The sequence below is a fragment of the Coenobita brevimanus genome, chromosome 87 (genome assembly GCF_032717465.1).
Source record: "Coenobita brevimanus isolate Jiangsu-jjx chromosome 87, ASM3271746v2, whole genome shotgun sequence".
In the NCBI taxonomy this organism is placed as follows: Eukaryota; Metazoa; Arthropoda; class Malacostraca; order Decapoda; family Coenobitidae; genus Coenobita; species Coenobita brevimanus.
The window spans coordinates 4,809,947-4,832,352 of NC_137040.1; the positions used below are offsets into that span (position 1 = coordinate 4,809,947).

Here is a 22,406-nt window from a genome sequence, read left to right on the forward strand (position 1 = left end):
GGATTACAGCTAACAGTTACAGCTTTTCCATGAATCAGAGTAAGAAGAAATAGTGTCCTTTTTTTTTTTTTTTTCCTTCGAACAACACTGTTCACTTCAGTACTCGTTTTACTCCAATTTGGCCTAAAATTCCATCTCTCCATCTTGAATGCTGCTGAACTGCAAAAATAAATTGACACTAGAATATGATGGTAGTCACAAACAAGTGCAATGAAAAGTATGTACAGAGGTAGCACTGTCTTTTTCTGCCACAAAGTTACGTGAAATAAGCTGCAAACAAGTAGAAAATCTGGGCCACGTTAGAGTAAAAATAGTATAGGCGTAATTTTTTTTCATCTTGAATAATGAACTGTAACAGAATAATTATGGTGCTGGTCACGAAGTAATAATATGAAAAGGATATAGAACGGTACTATTGTCTTATCCAGCCATCGAGGTACTGGAAGTAGACTGCAAAAAAACGAACATCTCCACCAAGATTAAGTGAATGAAATATAGGTATTAATAACATGGTGTCAGTTGTCAGTGATGTGTATATGCATTATAATGGATACTCGAGAGAGACGCCTTCTCGTGGTGGCACCGAATAACCAGGCAACTCCACCACCCAGTCAAACAAAAGGCCTTCAACGCCCTCCCTATCTCCCCAAATGAGGAAGGTGGACTGCAGGAGAAGAATATTTTCGACTTTAGTCCATTAGGTTCTTGTTTCACATGAACTTGTGACTGCTACTACTACTACTACTGGTGGTAGGTGGTGGGGACCATCATCCACTCGTCTGATTCAGTGGTGCCTGCTTCCTCCTTCCCCTATCTCATTTTATCATTGTCAACGCATTGCAGTCCTACAGTAATTAGAAGTCAGTGTCGTTGTGCAGTTTCTTCCGCAGGTAAAAAATAAGCGAGATATTGTGGAGTTTTTAATGCGTGCCTGTGTTGACAATTTGTTTTTGTCCAATGAAGACAATTAGTATTTGTTTCTCGGTAGTATATTATGGCCATAGACGTATGCTTTTGTTTTATTATTTTTCTTTCCACCTCAGGTGGCTCTACATTGGGTGACAAGGCTAATGGTTTCCTGTAACTAAGGAAACCAAAATTTTACAGTGCTGGATGGTAACCATATGCCTGTTACAATATTATCGGGTGAAGTACAGCCTGTAATGGTGCCCATGCTAACTGGGTGGAGACGCAAATGCGTCGTCCACCCGGGAACCGATCCTTCACACTTTTCCCCGTGCCTCGCTGTGGCGTTTTTCTAAGTTAATAAAATCACCTAGTAGCAACAAAAATAAAATGAAGACGACGTCAACGTCTTGGAGGGATTAGACCGGGTGTTGTAATATGGTGGTCTACTAGCTTCAGTCGGTTTAAGATTATCTTGTTTATACATTGTATTACTAATGGCATGAATTTATAAAACCTTTCAGCCACGATGTACAGATATAGTATAAATATTAGAGCCTCATGACTAAAAAATTAAATCCGTATCAGGAAAAACAGTTGCGTCTTCCGTTTTGGACGTGTCCGCGCACAGGTTCAAATATGGCGCCTCTGTCTTCTTGGTAAACCGCGAGAACCGGCGAGACAGTGCGGAAGTTTTCCCTCCTGTGTGTGGCCAGAAAACACAGGCACTTTCTTGATAAGCTCCGCACTCTCGTAAGTATATCTTGCTTGCCCAGAAATCATCCTTGTAACCTTTCGGAGTTATTTAATGGTAATATGAGGGTCTAAACGTTGGGTTAGGGAAGGGATTACGATGACAAAATAGACTGACTGTTTTGATCACTCCATCAATATCCTACCCCTCAGAGAGGCCGTTCCCCACACCGCATGGGGGAAACTTGACAATAATCCATGTTAAATTAAGCGCGTATGGTTCTAGCCTGTTCTGAATGTTATAATGGAGTGGTAATATAGGAGGTAGTTAAAGTTGGCTAGAGTTAGGGTTATTGAAATTGTGAAAGCTTGAGTCCAGAGGTCACCCTTGCTTTATGTAAGTGTGGCATTTACATCTTGGTCATGCTAACGCCAGGTGAGTGGAAGCAGAAAATAGAAATAAAGAATAGAGTTATGGACATCTGGCAAAAAATTAGTGCTTAATGAGACAAGACCACCTCTTAGAAATTTGGATAGTGTTTTTACAGAACCCTAATGTCAGATTCCTAAGAAATGATGACAGGAATCAACACATTGCACAATTCTAAGCCAACTTTATTGTGCCTTTTCTTCCGCATATGAAGTGAGATATGGTGGAGTTTTTAATGTGTGCCTGTGCTGGTGAATTGTTTTGTCCGTTGAAGATGATTAGTTTTTGTTTCTCATTTGTATAGTATGGTCATAGATGGTATGTTAATGATTTTGCTGATGCATTATGGTCCTTATGTAGCCAGTCTGAGGGCTGGCAAAGTGGGTCTGTCCATATTTTCAGGTTTGATAGATGAGGACTCCATTGGAAATTGGCCTCGGTTAGGCTTGAATGGTGTGGATCTAGGTTTATTTAAGGGCGTTTTGGTAGGTTAATTCCAGAATTTGATATAGATTTATCAGTTTCTTTTTACCTTTGAGGAAAAGAAACTTGGTTGGGGTAAGTGTTTACAAAGCAGTGACATTACATAAAAGGCCCCACAATAGCTGTTACTTGTTTTTCATCTGCAGAAGAAATGTCAAAAATGTTGACCTTGGACTGTGTAGCGTATTGATTCTTGCTTGTACCTATTTGTCGTAGAAATCTACTGTTGCGGTACGGTGTTGTAAACACGTACAGTACCACCTTTACTTACGTTTACTTGATTCAGTGAGTTTACAAACATGGATAGAAGTGTACAGTGTATGAAGAATATGCATTAATAAACAAGGAAAATATAAGGGAGAGGTTAGATTAGGATAAGTTTGGTTAGGTTAGCATATAATAGGAGAGATAAGGTTGGGATAATTTTTGAAAATTTAGGTTAGACTTGAATAAATATGCTGACAAAGGTAATTTCATCCAAAAATGATTTTCCGAGCTGATGTCTGTCTGTCTTCACATACAGCAAGATGGTGTCTGTCTGTTCTCAGTGCTGTTTGGGATTGTAAACAAACACTGATTATTAAACTTTTCACCACTGTTAAAAGTAAAAAATATCAAAACTTGAAAATGCATCCAGAAAATAATCTCATGAAAAACGAAGTAAAAAAAAAAAAAAAAAAAAAAATGCAAAATAGGGTGGTCCAATGTCTCCGTACAGATAACTGAAAAATAAACCCATAGTATGGTGATGCCATTTATTTTTTATTTGCCATTATTGTCACTTTGGTATGGGTGTTGTCATTTTGATTTCAGGTCACTCCGGCCCTAAGTTTTACTAGCTGTGGTCACTCCAGCTTCCCACCCAAGTCACACCAGCCCCCCTTTCCTGACAAATTTATCTTTTGTGTTTGTATGTAAATATTATGTTATTATTAAGTAACCTAATTATTATTATTAACTAACCTAACCCAGTAAAATAGTCTCATAAATCCATCTTGGGCAACTAGGGTGGGAGGCTGGAGTGACAGGGGCCGGTAAAACTATGGGCTGGAGTGACTTATTTGTCATTTTTTTTTATATTTTAGTTTTTTATTTTGTACATGTTTTTGGAGTACGGTAATGCATTGCACATCATCTAATTCCTTTACTGGTGTCATAAAATATTAATTTGCTTACATCGGCCACAAAATCCTTCTCAGGAACAGGCTGCCATATAAGTCTTATCTGAGGACATTGTATTAGTTAAGGGTATTAGTATTATTTCAGAATTACACCCAACAAATATAGCTACATGCTCACTGCATAGTTTATACAGTTCAGCAATTTCTCTTGTATAGCATTTTGTCAGAAGTGTATCATTATCTGATTAGTAAATAAGGTAGGGAGATTCTCTGACTGCTGTTTGTGGAACCCCTCCCCCTGTTTTTTTTTTTTTTTCCCCCCCATGACCCTAACTTGTGTACCGGGTATCTGTTATCACTTCTTCAGAATTAGGTCAAAGTTTGTTTATTGTTGATATGATGATGGATGGTGATAGCTGGAGAAACCGCCCCATCCCTCTTTATTTTGTATGTACAGCATATATATATAAAATAATTTATAAATTGGTTAGAATTACATAAGCAAAGTTGTAAGATTATTAAATTTAGTATGGTGTTGGGAAATTTAGTATGGTGTTGGGTGTACAGTAATTGTTTTTATTTTTTATGGCTTGATTGGAGTTTAAAAGATGTACAGTAATCTAAAGAAATACTGGTACAGCTGTAGCACAGATCAAAAGAAACAAGAGCCAATTTTGTAACACCAGGATGAAAAATTTACCTTTCTGTTTCATAATTTTCATTGAAAGTAGTAAAGATTTTTTCGTTTCATTACACATTCAAGTATGATTTTTTGAGTGCATTTTGACTTGACCAAGTTTGGAGGGGGCTGCTGCTGCTCACCATCACAAATGCTTCTTTTGCAGTACCAGTAGTTACTTAGCAAATAAGGGGGTATTTTTCCAGCTTCATGCACCATCTGCTGTTTCATCATCATTGAAGTTAGGTTAAATTCGGTCCCTGAATTAGGTTACCAAAAATGATACATTTACGGTAGAAGCAGTGTGGGAGCAATAGAGATATTGTGCTGTGTGGGGGCACTCACCGTCCATTCACTTGATGTAGTGCTGCTCTCGGGTGTCTGCCCTTTCCTCTCCTCCATCCTTCTCTCCTTCCGTCCTCTTCTGTCATTCTTTCCTTCATTCTGTTCTCTTCCTTATGCCTACGGATGACATGGAGCTCCTTCTTCTGTCTTTCTTTCCTTCGTTCTTTCCTCTTCCTTCTGCCTGTGGGTGACTCTACACTGAGTGACAAGCCTAATTGTTTCCTGTACACCAGGAAACCATTTACAATGCTGGGTGGTTACCATACAACCAGATTTTGGTGCCTGGTGTTTTAGTGGGTAATTACGGCACTCCAGTTGGATTGAATTGGTGAAGGTTTATATCCAAGGGATGGTTGGGGTTGTTGCTCACATAATGCCCCTCAGGGATGAGTGTGGCTGTTCACTCTGATCTTGAATGTCAGGACCGGCTTGCCTGGCCCCGGGCTACTGCGCTCCTCGTGGGGCAGTGTAGGATTGGATGATGGATGGATGTTTTTTCTAGTGTTTGTCACATGTAAAGAATCTTGATTGTCTGATTGTGCACAAATTACTAGAGAAAGAGAAGGCTGATATTGTAGCAGGTTAGTTTTAACTGATGGAATCAGTCATTAATCATCATACTCATTACATATGGAATTCATTCATTCATCTTGCTTATGTTTGTTGTCATAATATAGTACTGTAATTGTAATACAGTAGTTCATAGAATTAAGGCAAACTTTAGTGTATCTGCCTATCTATTGCCAGACGCCATAATCCCATAAGGGTTGGCCATTTGACTTTGAGTTACCCGGTATTTGTTTTACGGGGAGGGGCACTAACTCTCCACCAACTCACTTGCACGTATGGTTTGGTTATGTGGTTACCACCCAGCGTTGTAAATGGTTTCTTGGCTTACAGGAAACTTTAGTAATGTTTATTTTTAATCATACAGTGGATGTGAATACAGGTGTATGTACTTCACTTATAGTATGATAGTTGAGGTATGGAAGTTATGGTACTGTAGTTTTATTTTAATTATTTCTTAATTTTAACTGTTGCAGACACACAAGCATGTCAGGGATAGCAATTGCTCGTCTTGCAGAAGAAAGGAAAGCTTGGAGAAAGGATCATCCATTTGTAAGTATCAGAGAATGTTTTTTTTTTTTTTTCCATCTTGTACAAAGCCTAGCTAACTATGTAAACTTGTTCAGTTCTGTAGAATGGTTTGTCTCTGTAACTTATACCTTAGCTACACATACTATAGACAACACTGCATTTCAGGTACAGTAATCCCACGATTGTCCAACGTAATGGAGCCAAAGGCATGTCTGGGTAATGGCTCCATACAGATAATTTCCGCCTGGATGCAAGCATTTTGTCCAAATATTTTTAAAAAATGTACGGCACGAATATGGTTTTGAACAGCCAGATCACAGCGTCCGGATTATGGAGAGATTACTGTATTTACATTCTCCTGTGATGGTTCTCGAGAGGGACTTCATCACATTGTGGCACTCATATATCCAGACACCTCTGCTGGCTGGTTATATAAGCTTCCCAAATCTTCCTCCTTGTCCCCCAAAGAAAGATGGTAGACGGCAGGTGAATCACAGCTTTGGTCTCCAGTCTGCTGGAGTCATCCAGATGACCCTGGGAGTGCAACCGTCTGTATGATGCAGATTTATATCATGCATTCCTTTCCTTGGGCAGCTTTGGCATTTCTTCATATGGAAGTCCGTGTTGAAATGTAGAGCATTTTGTCACCCGATCCTCTTTGTGGTGTCATCCCTTGATCTTAGGGTAAATTTGGTGGCTCAGCTTTCAGTAGTTTCATACCTTGTAGTTGCTGCCCTTGTTTCTCTTCCAAAATACTATATTCTTAAATGTCCCTTATTGATCCTATTTGTTCTGCTTAAGCCTAAAGCTGTTTTTAAAAAGTAATTTTTGTGGTATTTAACCAAGAAAGTTCTTTCACTGCACCCAGCATTTTCATAATTTTGCTGTTTTTAAATACCCTCAGTAAGGTTCAGTATTACTTGACCAGTGATTTTGACAGGGAGATTCATAGCTGCGAGTCATATGGGCACGTGGCCTGTTGCTTCATATTTAATAGTATATTGTAGTTACGATAGCATCCTTTGCTTATAATCCCCTTTTTCGTTACTTTTCAGGGTTTTATTGCACGTCCCACAAAGAATCCAGATGGCACATTGAACTTAATGAATTGGGAGTGTGCGATACCTGGAAAGAAAGGTGTAAGTAGCAGCACTTGTACCTTGTTTGTTACTGTCATATTTTTCCATGTAACTTATAATTCTCAGATTATCTGTAAGGTAATATAAGGGCGAATACAGTCTACTACTTACATCTGTGTAACACACATCATTGATTTACAGTATTATTGCAGATTGTCTGTATTTGGGAAGTAACTAGCTCTGAATGAGACTCTTGAACATACAGTATAGAGGGCAGATGTTCTCCATCATTGTCATCCTTTTTTAAAATTTATTATTATTTAGAGTGCTCACCATCCACTCACTCAATTTAGTGCTGCTTTGGGTGTCTGTCCTTTCCTCTCATCCTTCCTTCCTCTTGTCTTTCCTTCATTCTTTCCTCTTCCTTCTGCCTGCGGATGGCTTTACACTCCCTCTTATGTCTTTCTTTCCTTCATTCTATCCTCTTCCTTCTGCGTATGGGTGACTCTACACTGAGTGACAAGAAAAATGGTTTCCTGTACATGAGGAAACCATTGACTATGCTGGGTGGTAACCATATAACCAGTTTATGGCTCCTGGTGGTTTAGTGGGTAATTAAATGTGCTCCAGTCAGATTGAGCCTGTATAGGTTTATATCCAAGGGGTGGTTGGGGTTTATTTCTCACGTAATGCCACTCAAGTGAATGAGGCTGGTCACTCATCTTAAATGTCGGCACCTACTTTGCCTAGCCCTGGGCTCCTACCCTCCCCGTGGGGCTACGTAAGATTGGATGATGGATGGATTTATTTATTAATTAATTTATTGTCTACCCTTGGGTGGGAAGAGATCTAGAGAGCAAGAAAAAAGCCCAGATAGAGAGAGCTATCAGTGGCACACACTGTTAGGCAGGCAACGCTATGGTTATAGTTTTCTCACCAATGAAGCCCTCAAAATCTTGACTCCACTTCATGGGCAATAACATCCTCACATTAACTACTGTATCTACTAGCTTGTCAGTCTGAGTCACATCACCAGAGTTAAGTAAAGTTTTCTGATAGTTGTCAGAATTATATACTGAAAAGGTTACCTGCCCTATAAAGTGTTTTATTATTAAACCAGGTATCATTTTATCATATACAGGTTATTCTTTACATTTTTTTTTACAGTACTAAAATGTATGAGTGCTCATTGCTTGTGCTGATGGTTATTTACAGTATAGCCAGAGATTTGTTAATTATGTATTTTAAGCTAAATGTGTTTTGTAGGCTCACCCTCTTATTTAGTGGGAAAAAGGTCAGAATTATGATTAATATTCCTTAAATGTATGGATGTTGGAGTGGCCCTGGTGAGAGAGGGTAGTATTTGGAAACCCCTGTACTGTTGTTTACAGATGATACTATGTTGTTGAGTGAAGACGAAGGAGAGCTGCAAGGCTTGGTGGATGAGTTTGGGAGAGTGTGTAAGAAACGGAATCTAAAGGTGAATGTAGGGAAGAGTAAAGTGATGGTCTTTGAGAGAGGTGAAGTCAGTGAATGTACAGCGAGGTTGGATGGTGAGGAATTGGAAAATGTGAGTACGTTTAAGTACTTGGGTAGTGTGATGAGTAAGGATGGAGGTTTGGAGGGTGAAGTGCTTGAAAGGGTATATCAGGGAAGAAAGGTTGCTGTTTCCTTGAAAGCAGTGATAAGAAGCAAGGAAGTGAGCATGGAAGTGAAAAAGTTACTACATGACAGTATTGTTATACCAACTCTAACATATGGAAGTGAAGCTTGGATGTTGCTGAAAGGACACAAGTCAAGAGTGAGAGCAGTGGAAATGAGTTATTTAAGAGGAGACTGTGGAGTCACCTGAAGAGACAGGCTGACAAATGAGGATATAAAGGAGCGTTGTGGTGTGAATGTGGATGTGATAGGAAGCGTTAAGAGGAATACATTGAGGTGGTTTGGCCATGTGGAGAGGATGGAGGGTGAAAGACTGACGAAGAGAGTGTATGTGAGTAGGGTGGAGGGGGGAAGAGGGAGGGGGAGACCGAGGATGATATGTAGGGATGGGGTGGAGAGGTATATAAGAGAGGGGGGTGTGAGTTGGGAGCGGGGCAGTGAAGTGGCGGGGGACAGGGTGACGTGGAGGCGATTTGTTTGTGGCCACCCCGAACGGGATTGAGGCGTCTGGCAATAGATAGATAGTTATTATTATTATTATTATTATTATTATTGCGATTTGTTTGTGGCCACCCAGAACGGGATTGAGGCGTCTGGCAATAGATAGATAGAGATAGATAGTTATTATTATTATTACTATTATTATTATTTCATATTTTAGACACCATGGGAAAGTGGCCTGTACAGACTACGCATGATCTTCAAGGATGACTACCCCTCCACCCCACCTAAATGCAAATTTGAACCACCACTTTTCCACCCAAATGTTTATCCCTCAGGTAGGTACTAAGGTGTCACATTTGGTGTATAGGAATCCTCATAAGCTATGTCTTATTTTTGACATTCTTTATGCCACATGTACAGAATTAGGGGAAAATTCCTGGAAAATTCCCTGTTAAAGTTTTCATTGTTACCCAGTAAGCTGATTTGAAATTCCTCCAGTTCAGTGTTAGCTGCATGGAAAAAAAATTGATACAGTGGAAAGCATTCCTGTCTCACTGTATAGTGAAAGTTGCATGTATTGGCTGTATTAAAATGAAGTGATGTAATCTTAATTAATTTGTAATTTTTCATCATCTCTTCTCATGGTAACGTCTGTCCAGAAATGATGATTAAAATTACAGCTGTCAGGCAGGGTTGCTGTGCTTAGTGAGGTTGATTAGAAAATATTTGTTAGCAGGTTGAATGTTCTGATTGAAAAATTTGAGTCTATGTACTGTATTTTGATGTTTTATCTATGGTACTTCGTGAATTCATTGTCTTGATGCTAGCTTCTATGTAAGGTTAGACGAGGCAACTTTTCTGTTTCTTAGCAGTCATCACTAATACTGTGTGAATAAGCATTGTCTGTGTGTGTTTGTGACTGCATTTGACCCCCTCGAATTTTGACTTATTATACATTAAAAGATGTGGAATGACAAGCTGACAACGATGTAGTAAATTTTAATTGCGTGGGGTCAGTTGCTCATGAGCCACATGCACTTGCTTGCCTGGATTTTGCCAGACATTGGGAACCCTCCACAGGGCAGTCATACCATTGGGTGGAATGAGCTTAAATTTTGTGTGGGCATGCCCGTTATGTCAGAGGAGGTCCATATCAAGTTCGGGGTCAGTGTGTGTCTGAGCACTTCTTTAATAACCGTTGGCCATATAAAAGGTCTGACCACCAGCAGACATATAGTGTGAATCTTTTGATGCCAGAAAGTTATGTTCCTGTGAAGAAATTAATGTTTTGTCAGCCTGCTATATTGCATCTTTCTTTTGCTTCTTTATCAGTTCTTTTTAACCCATGTTTATACATGTGATGGATTTGGCATAGAATCTGTTTAATGTATGCCCTTGTGCAGAGAATGGGCAGAAGGTTTTATTTCAAGCACCAACCAGTGCTAAGGGTAGACATCTGTGGTGCAGCTCCTCATTTCCACTGCAGGTTTGGATGTCAAGAACCTTTATTAACTCCACCAAAACTGCTTCATTATTGCTGAAGCTGCTTATAAACAACCACGTTTGCAGCATCTTCAATCACTGAAGTAAATAAGTCTTGTTTTATGTAAATAACAGTACAACTAACAGTTTACCTGTAGCTAGGAAATATTAGCTTTTCAAGTGAAATCAGTGTAGGTGAGAAGAGTTGGAATGTTGATAATTATACTCATTAAGGGATATACCATACTTTATACATAGTGTCTGAGGGCAGGCCTTTAACATATGATGTTCTCTACACAGGGACAGTCTGTCTGTCACTGCTAGATGAAGAGAAAGATTGGCGACCTGCAATCACGATCAAACAGATTCTTCTTGGCATCCAGGATCTTCTAAATGACCCCAACATCAAGGACCCTGCACAGGCTGAGGCTTACACTATTTATTGGTTAGTGTTCATGCATTGCTTTCTTCTATTTGTCTGTTTAATCCTTTCACTGACAGCTGTAAACTTGTTAATAGATTGTTCCATGGACAATGCATTCTTTGTCAGGGGAGGCCTCACTGGCAGGTTGAGTGATTTAATTCAGTTTATTCTCCCTGGTTTTTGTGACATAATTTTCATCAGAATACAATTTTTTCCCCTCCCCTGCAACTTTGGATATTTTTGTAATGCAAACCACATCAAGAATGCACAAAGGGATTAATGGTCTGAGTAACAACTGTTTCTTGTACTTGTTAGATGTATTATAATGTTTAATAATTACATTATATGGGAATAATGTCTTTTCTCTCTCTCATTAAAGCCCTGAAGTAACTTGGTTGTGTTTCAGTTTTGTGGTGAATCTCAGATAGGCCTAGACTGATAATGGGTACAAACAGATACTTGTAGTAATACATTATTGTACTTCCTTTGGGTATGATGACTATCCATGTACTATTTAAGGAATGTACTGTATATTTACCTTCTTGGGTGAGGATGAGTCCTGTTCCATCACAGATATCCCTGACACATATTCCTGATGTCTGTTACTAATCAGCACTTGGAGAAATTAGAACCAATCAGCGCACACAGTGAGTGCGGGGGTGTTGGGGGGGCGGTCTAGTCAGCTATCCCCGCACAAGTAAAGAAAACTAATTTAACTCGTGGATTGTAAGCCACAGGTCATGCTGGGAAGCGCCGCATTGTGAGCCACAGCTCAGGCTGGGAAGTGCCATGTTGCAAGCCACGGCTCGGGCTGTGCTGAGCTCAAAAATTTCTCACAAAAGTTCCCGCCACAGTAGGCACCAAAGTCCCTACGCAAACTTACGCATGACGGTATGCAATGATGTATTTTTTTTTTTTTTTTTTTTTTTTTTTTTTTTAACCAGATGATGTCTTGGATGTTTATCTTCAATTTTATAATAAACAGATTTTTTTTTTTCTTTTTTCCATTTTTTTGCACACCATGGGGTGGGATAAAAAAAGGTAATTGTGCAGTCTACTGGTTAATGGGTAACTTGCTCCTTTTGTTGACAGATAAAATAGGTTAGGTTGGGATACGTTAGGTGAGTGTAGGGGTGTTGGGGGAGTCAAGTCGCCAACCTAACCAGACCAAACCTGCTATTTCTGCTCGCAAAAGGAACAAGTTACCTGTTAACACGTTACCCGCGTGCTGAGCCACTGGTGTGCCATTTGATGTCTTCATTCCTAGCGTGTTGATACACTGATGGTGCAATAATGAGCAATAATTTGTTTTCACTTTTTCATGTATTTCACCTTCACGAAATACATTTGTTGCTGCTTGTACAGTAGAAGACATGTTGAATAGGATAATGATATAAGATTAGAGAAATGCCTATTTAGTTAGAGAATATATATATCGGATTTCCAGTAGTGACAATTACATTTCATTTAGATGTCAAACAATACCATTAATTAAACAAAAACATTGAAAAAAAACTCCGTGTTGCAGAACTAGGGCCATGAGATGCAAATACACTTTTCTTGAAAAAACAGAGTAAATTTACTAATGATAAATATTTGTGATTTTTTACTGGAAGAAAAAATGGAGTAACCACTCTTGTTTCGAACAGTTCTACACTTACTTTGTTAGAAAACAACAAAAAAAGATAAGTGCTGGATGTTTCTGGTTATTAAACTTTTTTAAAAATAATTATAAATGATTAATTATAACCAATACTTGTAATTATCCTTCTGGATACCGATGATTACTATTACGGCATTCAACGTACCCAGCTATCATTATGCTTGGTTGCAAGAAACACTGTCTTCAGTGATGCAAAAAAACCTTTTGAAGGCTGGTGAAGAGATTAGGAGGAGAAAAAATCAACAAGAAACAAGATAATAATAAAAAAGGTAGTGTTGAACCTTTTCTTGGACTTCCTTCAATTACCTAAATAGCTAAGTGCCACCTGGAACTTCACGACAGAGAATGAGATGGTAACAAACCAAAGGAAACGGAAGTGGCAGGTAAGAGTGAGCGGAGACTGCGCTACCTGGGCCAAATTAGTACATTACCTCAGTGATCCACTGGTGGTGCATCATGCAACATGAGAAGAAAATGTCAGGATACCATGTGTTGGGCCACCAGTGACACACTACTTTTATGAAGGCATATCCCTCATTGGTACTCAGTAAAGTGACATAAATCCTTTCGCTGTGATAGCTCCTTGCAGACTGGTGGGAGAGAGTTCTGAAGTGAAATGCGGCCTGGGAGAGAACTCACATTGCCGAAACGCGGGTAACGTGTTAAATTAGTTTTCATTACATATGTGGGGATAGCTGACTAGACCCCTCAACACCCCCACACTCAGAGTGCGCTGATTGATGCTAATTTCTCCCAGTGCTGAATAACAATAGACATCTAGGCATTGGGAATATACATCCCTGACTTCAGTCTCTCTCTCTCTCTCTCTCTCTCTCTCTCTTTCTTAACCAAATTTGGGCGCCTGGTGGTTTAGTGGGAAATTAAGGCGCTCCAATCGGATTGAGCCGGTGAAGGTTTATATCCAAGGGGTGATAGGGGTTTATTGCTCACGTAACGCCACTCAGGGATGAGTGAGGCTGGTCACTCTCATCTTCAATGTCAGGATCAACTTGCCTAGCCCCGGGCTCCTATGTTCCTCATGGGGCGATATAGAATTGGATGATACTTTTCTGCTGTGCACTGTCATTTTCCATTATTCTTGGAAGTCAGTATTATATATTATTCAGACTTCCCTTTTTTGTTCACCTTTGAAATTTGGTATAGCAGTGATGGAAGTTACGGTATTTATATTATTGTTTTATCAGTGATGACATGATTTAATTTGTATGTACTGGAGGTATTGCATAGCAGGTACTGTACTGTAACTGTTAGTGTTGTTGAACCAATACATGCTTTGAAATGAAAAATCTTTTTTAACTGGCAATGTTTTCCATTTGGTCGTCGAACCCTGCATAGACCATTGGCATTTTTATGTATATATATGCCAGATGCCTCAATCTCGTAAGGGGTGGCCACAAACAAATCGCCTTCATGTTGTGGTGTCCAGTGCCATTTCACTGCTTTGCTCCCAGATCATACACCCCTCTCTAATACACCTCTCTACTCCGTCCCTCCATCTCATTCACGGCTTTCCTTCACCTCATTCGCATACACTCTCCTTCTTAGTCTCTCACTCTGTATCCTCTCCACAAGGCCAAATCACCTCAGTGTATTTCTCCTAACGCTTTCTGTTACATCCATATCCAAACTACAACAACGCTCCTTCACTTCCTCATTTGTCAATCTGTCTCTCCACGTAACTCCACATGCTCCTCTCAGATAACTCATTTCCACTGCTGTCACTCTTGACTTGGGTCTTCCAACAAGGTCCAAGCTTCACTTCCATACCTTAGGGTTGGTATCACAATACTGTCTTGCAACGACTTTTTTACTAACATGCTCACTTCCCTGTCCCTTATCACTGCTTTCAAAGAACCAGCAACGTTTCTTCACTGTTGTACACTTTCAAGCTCTTCAGCCTCTAAATTTCCATCCTTATTCATCACACTACCCAAGTACTTAAATGCACTCACATTTTCCATTTCTTCCCCATCCAGCCTCACTGTATATTCAGTGGCTTGATTTCTCTTGAAGACCATAACTTTACTCCTCCCTTCATTCACCTTTAGGTTCTGTTTCTTACACATTCTCCCAGACCTGTTCACCAAGCCATGCAGTTCCCCTTTGTCTGCCCTTAACAATACAGTATCATCTGCAAACAACAGTACTGTACAGGGAGTTTCCAAACACTGCCCTCTCTCATTAGGGTTGCTCCAACATCCACTGCCCTACCTTGTATCTCTATAACCCCATCCTGAAATTAAAACTGCATCCTGAGGATGCAATTTTAATTTCATTTTTATATGATTTTATACTTGAGACTTTGAACTGGAGTTGTTATGTACAGCCATCATTAACCTACTACTAGGATTTCTCCAAAGCTGAATAAAATTGTGTAAGGATGGGTGGAGTAATATTTTAAGATGTCATTTTCCTGAAGAGGTTAATATCATGTTTTATCATATATCTTGTTACAGCTGTAATTAACATTTTATTTTTTCCCCAGCCAAAACAGACTGGAGTATGAAAAGAGAGTTCGAGCTCAAGCCAAAGCAATGTCTGCCCCCTTTGAATAAGTAAATCCAGGAACCAAGGTGGAAAAAGATGCTGGAGTTTGACGTAACCTGTGACCTTGCTTATTTAGTTGCATAGTGTATCAGCACTGGTTAATCATGTATGCCAACTCATCGGACATTGTATGGTTGGGGACAAAAGTTTACCCACAGTTTCACCTCTTCTGCTTCTCACTTTCCTCTGCTGGGAAATTTTTCCATAGCCAAGTACAGTATTTCAGCTGTTTTTTTTTTATATTCTTTTGCTTGCTGTTATTCCTTGGTCAGAATTTTCACTTTCTGCTTCTCAACTTGTTTGCTGGCTGATATAAGCTGAGAGAAGCATTGTATGTTTCTGTGCCCATAGTTGATGCGATAGGGAGGAAAGTGATTGATATCGTATATCCAGTGTGCTAAGTAGATGCAGTGGAACTGTACGTAACTTTTGTCCATGTGTGTACCATTAGTTATTGGTATAATCTTTCCATTTCAGGAGGGTACTAGGCACATGCATTATTCTGTGGTAAATGGATAGATAGTGGATCATGTGTTTTAATTTTCTTTGACTTTATTCTTTATTTTTTCTTTGGATATTGCCAAAGTTTCCTTACATCACTGATTTGTACCCTATTCCACGTGTATGTCTAGAATTCGTAATATTATGTGAGAGTTCAAATTTTTAAGTGGTCATGTAATCCATGCTAATCGTGCTAATCGTATCTATCTTCCCTTTGTGTACCTGTTTTCCATTATTTCTTACTTAAGTCAAGTACGGTTATTAATAAACTATTTTTATCAATACAGTTTCTGTCATTACCCAGTTTGTTTGAAGGCTTTTGAGGGGCATAGAGAAATTGATGTACAGTGCTGTGATTCAGAGTTTTGCAGGGGTTTTATTGCAAGCAGTGGCAGTGATCTCTAATTGTAAAACTGGCGCATTGGCATCTCTATAAAAGCACTTTTACGAACCTCACCTTAACGACCCTCATATCCTTTTCATTCTGTAGACCAGCACTACCTCCATATTTCATGATCCCGATCCAATTTTTCATGGAAGATGCAGGGTGAGGTAGAATCCAGAAATAAGAGCAACCTTAACATTTAAACCATCAAACAACATGTCCACTGAAATTTAGTATGCAGTCATTTGCACATCATTCAGTCCTTGGAAATCATGGCTCCACTTTACAAGAAAACCACCTGCTTGTTCCTTTACTGATATGCTTTACATAAGCTGCATGAGTGGGATACTCACTCCACAGTGAAGTTAAAAGTGCTAATCCTTCTCATGTACTTTATCTGTCAGTTTTTATGTCAGGTATATAGCGTTCTCAACTTCCATATCTTGCTCTTGCACTCATACTCTGGTGGAATCTCCTAAATCGTGCATTTTTAAAGATGAATTCATAACAAACAGCAACATCATGCAACAATTTGCAGTATCAGTAATATACGTAATTTGTCATTGCAAACTTGAAAGTGAATGTTTTCGAAAGGTTTTTGAACGTCTGATGCTATGTTTGCACAAACGGTGATTTGTTAAGTAAAACTATGAAAATGAGATTTTCCTCTTTCTATCAGGTAGGCAAGTTTGGAAGCATATAAAGATCTGGAACGAGTTGCCAGGCAATGCTAGAATGATTAACACCAGCAGTGTTTACTTATTTTGCCTGCGTTTTTTAAGTTTGATAGAGTATTGGTTGAATTAAACACTGTCATCCTTGAAATCCATAATTGTGGTAAAGTGGTTTCCATCGGGATATTATTTAGGCTTACCTCCCTGTGTGGATGTGGGCCAAATACTGTATTTGTAACTTGCCTAACAAAGCCGACAAAACTCGCTCACGGACCGCCTTGCTCTCTTCACCTTAATATCCCATAATTTCCTTCTTGGTGTATTGAAAGGGAGTTGGAAGAGTCGCATAGAAGGTCCATCAGTGTTATTGCACCCAAATGCAGTACAATCAAACCATTAATAAGGGCTAAAAAACACCAATAAATAAACACAGCACTACCCCTATTTTGCAGCCACCAAGTTTGGTTTGCCAACATTACAATTCAGCAATTATCTCTGTGTTTACACGTAGAGATGATTAAAACGGAAATCTTCAATAGCTCAACAAAATCTACTATAATTAAAGCATTATTTTATCATCCAATCATGTATCACAGGATAAGATGGAGGGATGGGGTGGAGAGGTATATGAGAGAGGGGGGTGTGAGTTGGGAGCAGGGCAGGATGAGATGGAGGGATGGGGTGGAGAGGTATATGAGAGAGGGGGGTGTGAGTTGGGAGCAGGGCAGGATATGAGAGAGGGGGGTGTGAGCTGGGAGGAGGGCAGGATGAGATGGAGGGATGGGGTGGAGAGAGATATGAGAGAGGGGTGTGTGAGTTGGGAGCAGGGCAGTGAAATGGCGGGGGACAGGGCGACGTGGAGGCGATTTGTTTGTGGCCACCCCGTATGGGATTGAGGCATCTGGCAATAGATAGATAGATAGATGTATCACATCAGGTGATGAGATGTATTTTTAGATGAATATACCATCAGCCAGCACTTGGGCTGTGAGGCTGTAGTCCACCTGAAGCCCTGGAGCCCTTTCCCCTTCCCCAACCTGTTCAAGCAATGTCGTCAGTCTGAGTCATGTAAGAATCTTACTATAAATATTGTTCAGTTCCATTAAATGCTTTATTAATTTCTTTTCCAGGCTGTTAGTGTTTGCTGGTGGCCAGTTTGATGTATGTTTGTGGGTAAGAGGGGCAACTTTTCCAAAATGACAGACTCATAAGTAATTTTTCCCATAAGATTATTTTTTTCTAATTAATGAAATTCTCAAATCACGGCATGTGCCCAGTCCCATAAGACAGCAATTTAGGTGATTCCACTGTACATCCACCTTCTTGGTCTGTCATGCCTCATCCCACCTTAAGACACCTTTGTTTACATTCCTTTGTCCATTTTCTGTCAGTATGACTGCTGTTTAATATATACATGGATGGGGTTGTAAAGGAGGTGCAGGGTAGGGCAGTGGATGTGGGGGTGGCTCTAATGAATGAGGGTGAGATTTGGAAGCTTCCGGTGTTGCTGTTTGCTGATGATACAGTGCTGTTGAGTGAAGATGAATGGGAGTTGCAAGGTTTGGTGAATGAATTTGGGACAGTGTGTAGGAGGAGGAATCTGAAAGTTAATGTAAACAAAAGTAAAGTTATGGTGTTTGAGAGGAATGAAGTCACAGAGTGTGCAGTGAGGTTGGATGGTGAGGATATGGAGAATGTGAGTGCATTCAAGTACTTGGGTAGTGTGATGAGTAAGGATGGAACTTTGGGGGATGAAGTGCGTGAAAGGGTACAGCAGGGAAGGAAGGTTGTTGGTACACTGAGAGCAGTGATGAGAAATAGGGAGGTGAGTATGGAAGTTAAGAAGTCACTGCATGATAGTATTGTGATCCCTACCCTGACGTATGGAAGCGAGGCATGGACCTTACAAGAGGGGAACAAGTCAAGAGTGAGAGCAGTGGAAATGAGTTACTTGAGAGGAGCATGTGGAGTGACGTGGAGGGACAGGTTGACGAATGAAGAAGTGAAGGAACGCTGTGGGGTGGATGTGGATGTGGTTGAGAAGATTAGGAGAAATACACTGAGGTGGTTTGGACATGTGGAGAGAATGGAGAATGAAAGACTGACTAAGAGGGTGTATGTGGGTGAGGTGGGAGGAGGGAGAGGGAGAGGTAGACCAAGGATGAGGTGGAGGGATGGAGTTGAGAGGTATATGAGGGAGGGGGGGGTGAGTTGGGGGGAGGGTAGTCAAATGGTGGGTGACAGAGCGACTTGGAGGCGTTTTATCTGCGGCCACCCTTTGCGGGATTAGGGCGTCGGGCTATAGATAGATAGATAGATAGATGACCGCCATATGAATACTTTACTTTTATCAGCAGAATACCTTAGTCTGTCTTTCACAAATCTATTTCTTATCCAATCCACTCAGTGCTACCCACGTAGATTGCTTAACCAATTTAGACCAGAGTAAATTGCTGCTGCTGTGCCTGCCACATGGGAGTAATTTTGACAAACTTGTAAACAATAATATCTAGCTTAAAATATGATCATATTGGATAAAGCCAAAACTATACGTGCTTTCAAGTTACGACCCAGTGAACCAATGTCCAGTAGGTACTAGACTGGAGGGTGATTCATCAAAATGAAAGATTTATTTATATGAAAAGGGGTTGATTAAGGATGTATATAACCCCTCCGGTCACGGAAGTCTCCTAAACAAAAATGTTATCTAAGGATAGGAAGATACCGTAAGTTGTAAAAGACTTATTTGTGCTGAACAGGTTGAAAGAGATGACTTCTGAACAGTTGAAAATGCAGTAATAACTGGAATAAAAACAATGCATTGCAAGTTTATGATGTTTATATTTTATGAACAATCCAGGAGGTTGGGTCAGGCATGGCAATCAGTGATGTGCCAGATGACAAGTTTATGACAGACAGGTGACTTTGGGTTCAATAGAAAATATGCAAGCATCAACCTGCTAACCTTGGTTTATTTTTCTTTAGCAATACTTATGCTTCTATTTAACAGGCAGTATGTACAGAACCATACAGAAAAATTCCTCACTCATGCCATTCTAGCCAGAGAGTATGAGTGTAATCCAGACTTGTCCAGACAAGATAGGAGCATCCCTTGATCATAGAGTATTTGATCAAAAGACTGGAAACCTGTTTTTCTACATTAGTGATAAACAACCTGGCTGTTCGATAAATTAATATGATACTTATTGCCTTGATTCCATATATTCTTAATCACTAATAATCCCTCTGGTGAATACTGGTCAGATTAAAGTGTGTCACTTCAGCACTCTAATATACCACCAACACCGTTGACCAGGAACGAAATGCTGACAGTATAGTAACAGACACCTTTTCAGAATAAGCCTTTAACCGAGTACAGTATAGTTTTTCACTAGCAAGCTTTATCAAAATCTGTACTGTAGTGACAAAAAATATACATTGCACTTGAGCTGAACTCAGCCTACCTTTATCCACCCATGCTGGGTTGTGGTATATAAGTTTGTGCACTGTAAATGTTTGTCACTACTTGATCAGGCTCACCAGAACAAGAGCCTGTACTGTACAGTACATCAGTATGTTCTTATGCAAAAGGTTGTAATGTAAAAATGCAATATCGCTAGCAGCCTTTACCTGCAACTGCTGCCTGTGTCAATTGATGCGCAGAGCTGGTTATTTTAGAACTTGAAGTTTACATTAAGAAAGTTGCTAATGTCTTGAAATGTTCACAAAAACTGAGGTACATATCAAGCAAATTGTACTCTCTCAGCCACTGTACAGTAGAATAAGGTGTTTGCTCAGGAAAGCTTTCTTACAAAGACCTCGTAATAATGATGGTTAAGACACTACCTGAAACTGCTCAAAAGTATGATTCTCTGCACAGCCAATGATACCCCAGACACTCTTCTGCAGGAAATTCACTGCAACCTACAACCCTCCCACATCTAAGAGCACATATGAAGGAAAAGCTATTATAATATGCAGCTTTCTCAACCACAGACAAGAGAATTTTATTTTGGTCCTCATGCAGAACTCACACCTGACTCCAGTCTTCACAGCATGTTAACTAAGATGCCCAGTCATTGCCTGCCTCCTTTGAGCAATGCTCCTTTGAGATAACCCACTGAAATGATTACATCCCATCTCTGTTTTCAAAGCAGTAATTAACCCCATCCTTGAGATTGTTTTTATAATCAGTTTCTGTTTTCACTTTCCTGTATGGCATTTTTTTTTTCCCCTCTTCCATCAAATAGTGCACATCAAGAAGGGAAGTAAATGACAACCAGACCTAAATGATGGCCAGTGCTGCTTCTAAAGGGCCCACCAAATGGAGTCCCATATACTGGGTACCCACTAAATATGACTATCAGTATCTTGTACAAATTAGATCTTTGGACACAATGCATTATTTTTAGTCTTTAAACCCAAGGAAATATTTGCATTCTGACTTTATTGTGATTAGGATAGACTTTCAATTTGGAGAGTTAGATACAGTACAGCCTTAATAAACTTATTAAAATACGAGGTCTTTCCTATTTTGCACACAATCAGGTAACAGTCAGAATAAACTTAAATGAATGTCTCGCAGAGTCTTGTTGTTAAAAGGTCTTTTAATCTTGTACAGACAATGCCCCTATTATTACCCCAACCAGCAAATGAACATCACTTATAGTATGCACTAAGCACTCCACATATTCAATCTCTGTAACATGGCTATTTGAAATAGATAATGTTATTCATGGTACTCTTCCCAAGACATTCAATGATTGGTGTTCCCCAACATTCTGCTACTGCTTCAGTTGGGGGAATGGCAGTCATTTATTCCTTGGCATTAGGTAATATCTGATTGATTGAATGTGGTTTTGTTTCTTCCCCCTTTGAATATGAGGAGGTATTGATAAATTATCATCAAGTCATTAGAGCTGTGGTTGTCTATTACCCTGGTCACTTGGGTGTGGAGAGGGATTTTATGTAGGAATTTGGTGTGTTTGTTGAGGATTTTTCTGGAAAATCTGGTAGACAGTTGATCTGTGATGATTTTAAGTATCGGGCTGACAATTCATCTTAGTTTTTTTTTCTTTGTTTTTGGAAATGGTTGACCAAAATAACTTATCATGCCTAATGCATGTTTCAGGACATATTCATGATTTAGTTTTGACTCATGTTCATTATAAATGGGTATTGGATATTGAAGTTCACCTCATTGGTCAGTCAGTTTCTAACAAGAGCTCTTGTCACTTTTGGACTTAATGTCCCTAGACCAGCTTCCTGCAGCAAAATTATGAATTGCAAGAACTATAGGACCATGATCAGTCTCCCATTTGTCATTTAGTAGATTGTCATTGAACAAGCTTTATTCTTTTTATTTCTCCTCAGATGAAATAGTTAAATGATGTGGTAGGTGGAGGTGACCCTCATTCACTCACTTGATATAGTGCTGCTACTTTTATGCCTACATGTTCATCTAATACCCAGCTTGCTCCTGATTTTGCATTATTATTTACAGGCAAGATATAAGAGACAAGTTTGATGTTTCTACAAGAAGCACTGATGAGGAGCCTACACATAGTGCTGTGCACCCAGGGTGGAGCTAATCAGCTCTGGCATCCAACCAGGAGTCAGATTTCCTCATATTCTCAGTTCTGTCACTCAGAGATTATGGCATACCTACAAGACACCAGCAAAGAAAGTAAATAAAAAGGAGGAGGAGGTGGCACCTGGACAGTTTCTAGTTGCAGTCATTGATGCTGCAGACAATCCTGACCATGATAA

At 39.7% G+C, this 22,406-nt stretch overlaps 1 protein-coding gene across 1 annotated transcript; it reads left to right on the plus strand.

Moving 5' to 3' along the window:
• The first annotated feature begins 1,560 nt into the window (after positions 1-1,560).
• lwr (ubiquitin conjugating enzyme lesswright) lies at positions 1,561-15,860 on the plus strand. The gene is made up of 6 exons (XM_080281066.1): positions 1,561-1,659; positions 5,701-5,776; positions 6,811-6,894; positions 9,158-9,275; positions 10,723-10,867; positions 15,016-15,860. Exons 2-6 carry the CDS (start codon positions 5,711-5,713, stop codon positions 15,083-15,085), a joined length of 483 nt encoding a protein of 160 aa, XP_080137192.1. The 5' UTR covers positions 1,561-1,659; positions 5,701-5,710; the 3' UTR covers positions 15,086-15,860.
• Positions 15,861-22,406: the final 6,546 nt, after the last annotated feature.

Excerpts from the sequence above, each read along its gene's own strand:
- lwr (XM_080281066.1), top strand. The coding sequence starts at position 5,711 with ATGTCAGGGATAGCAATTGCTCGTCTTGCAGAAGAAAGGAAAGCTTGG. Across the intron at positions 6,895-9,157 it reads CGATACCTGGAAAGAAAGGT|ACACCATGGGAAAGTGGCCT; the intron begins GTAAGTAGCAGC and ends TTCATATTTTAG. Across the intron at positions 10,868-15,015 it reads GAGGCTTACACTATTTATTG|CCAAAACAGACTGGAGTATG; the intron begins GTTAGTGTTCAT and ends TTTTTTCCCCAG.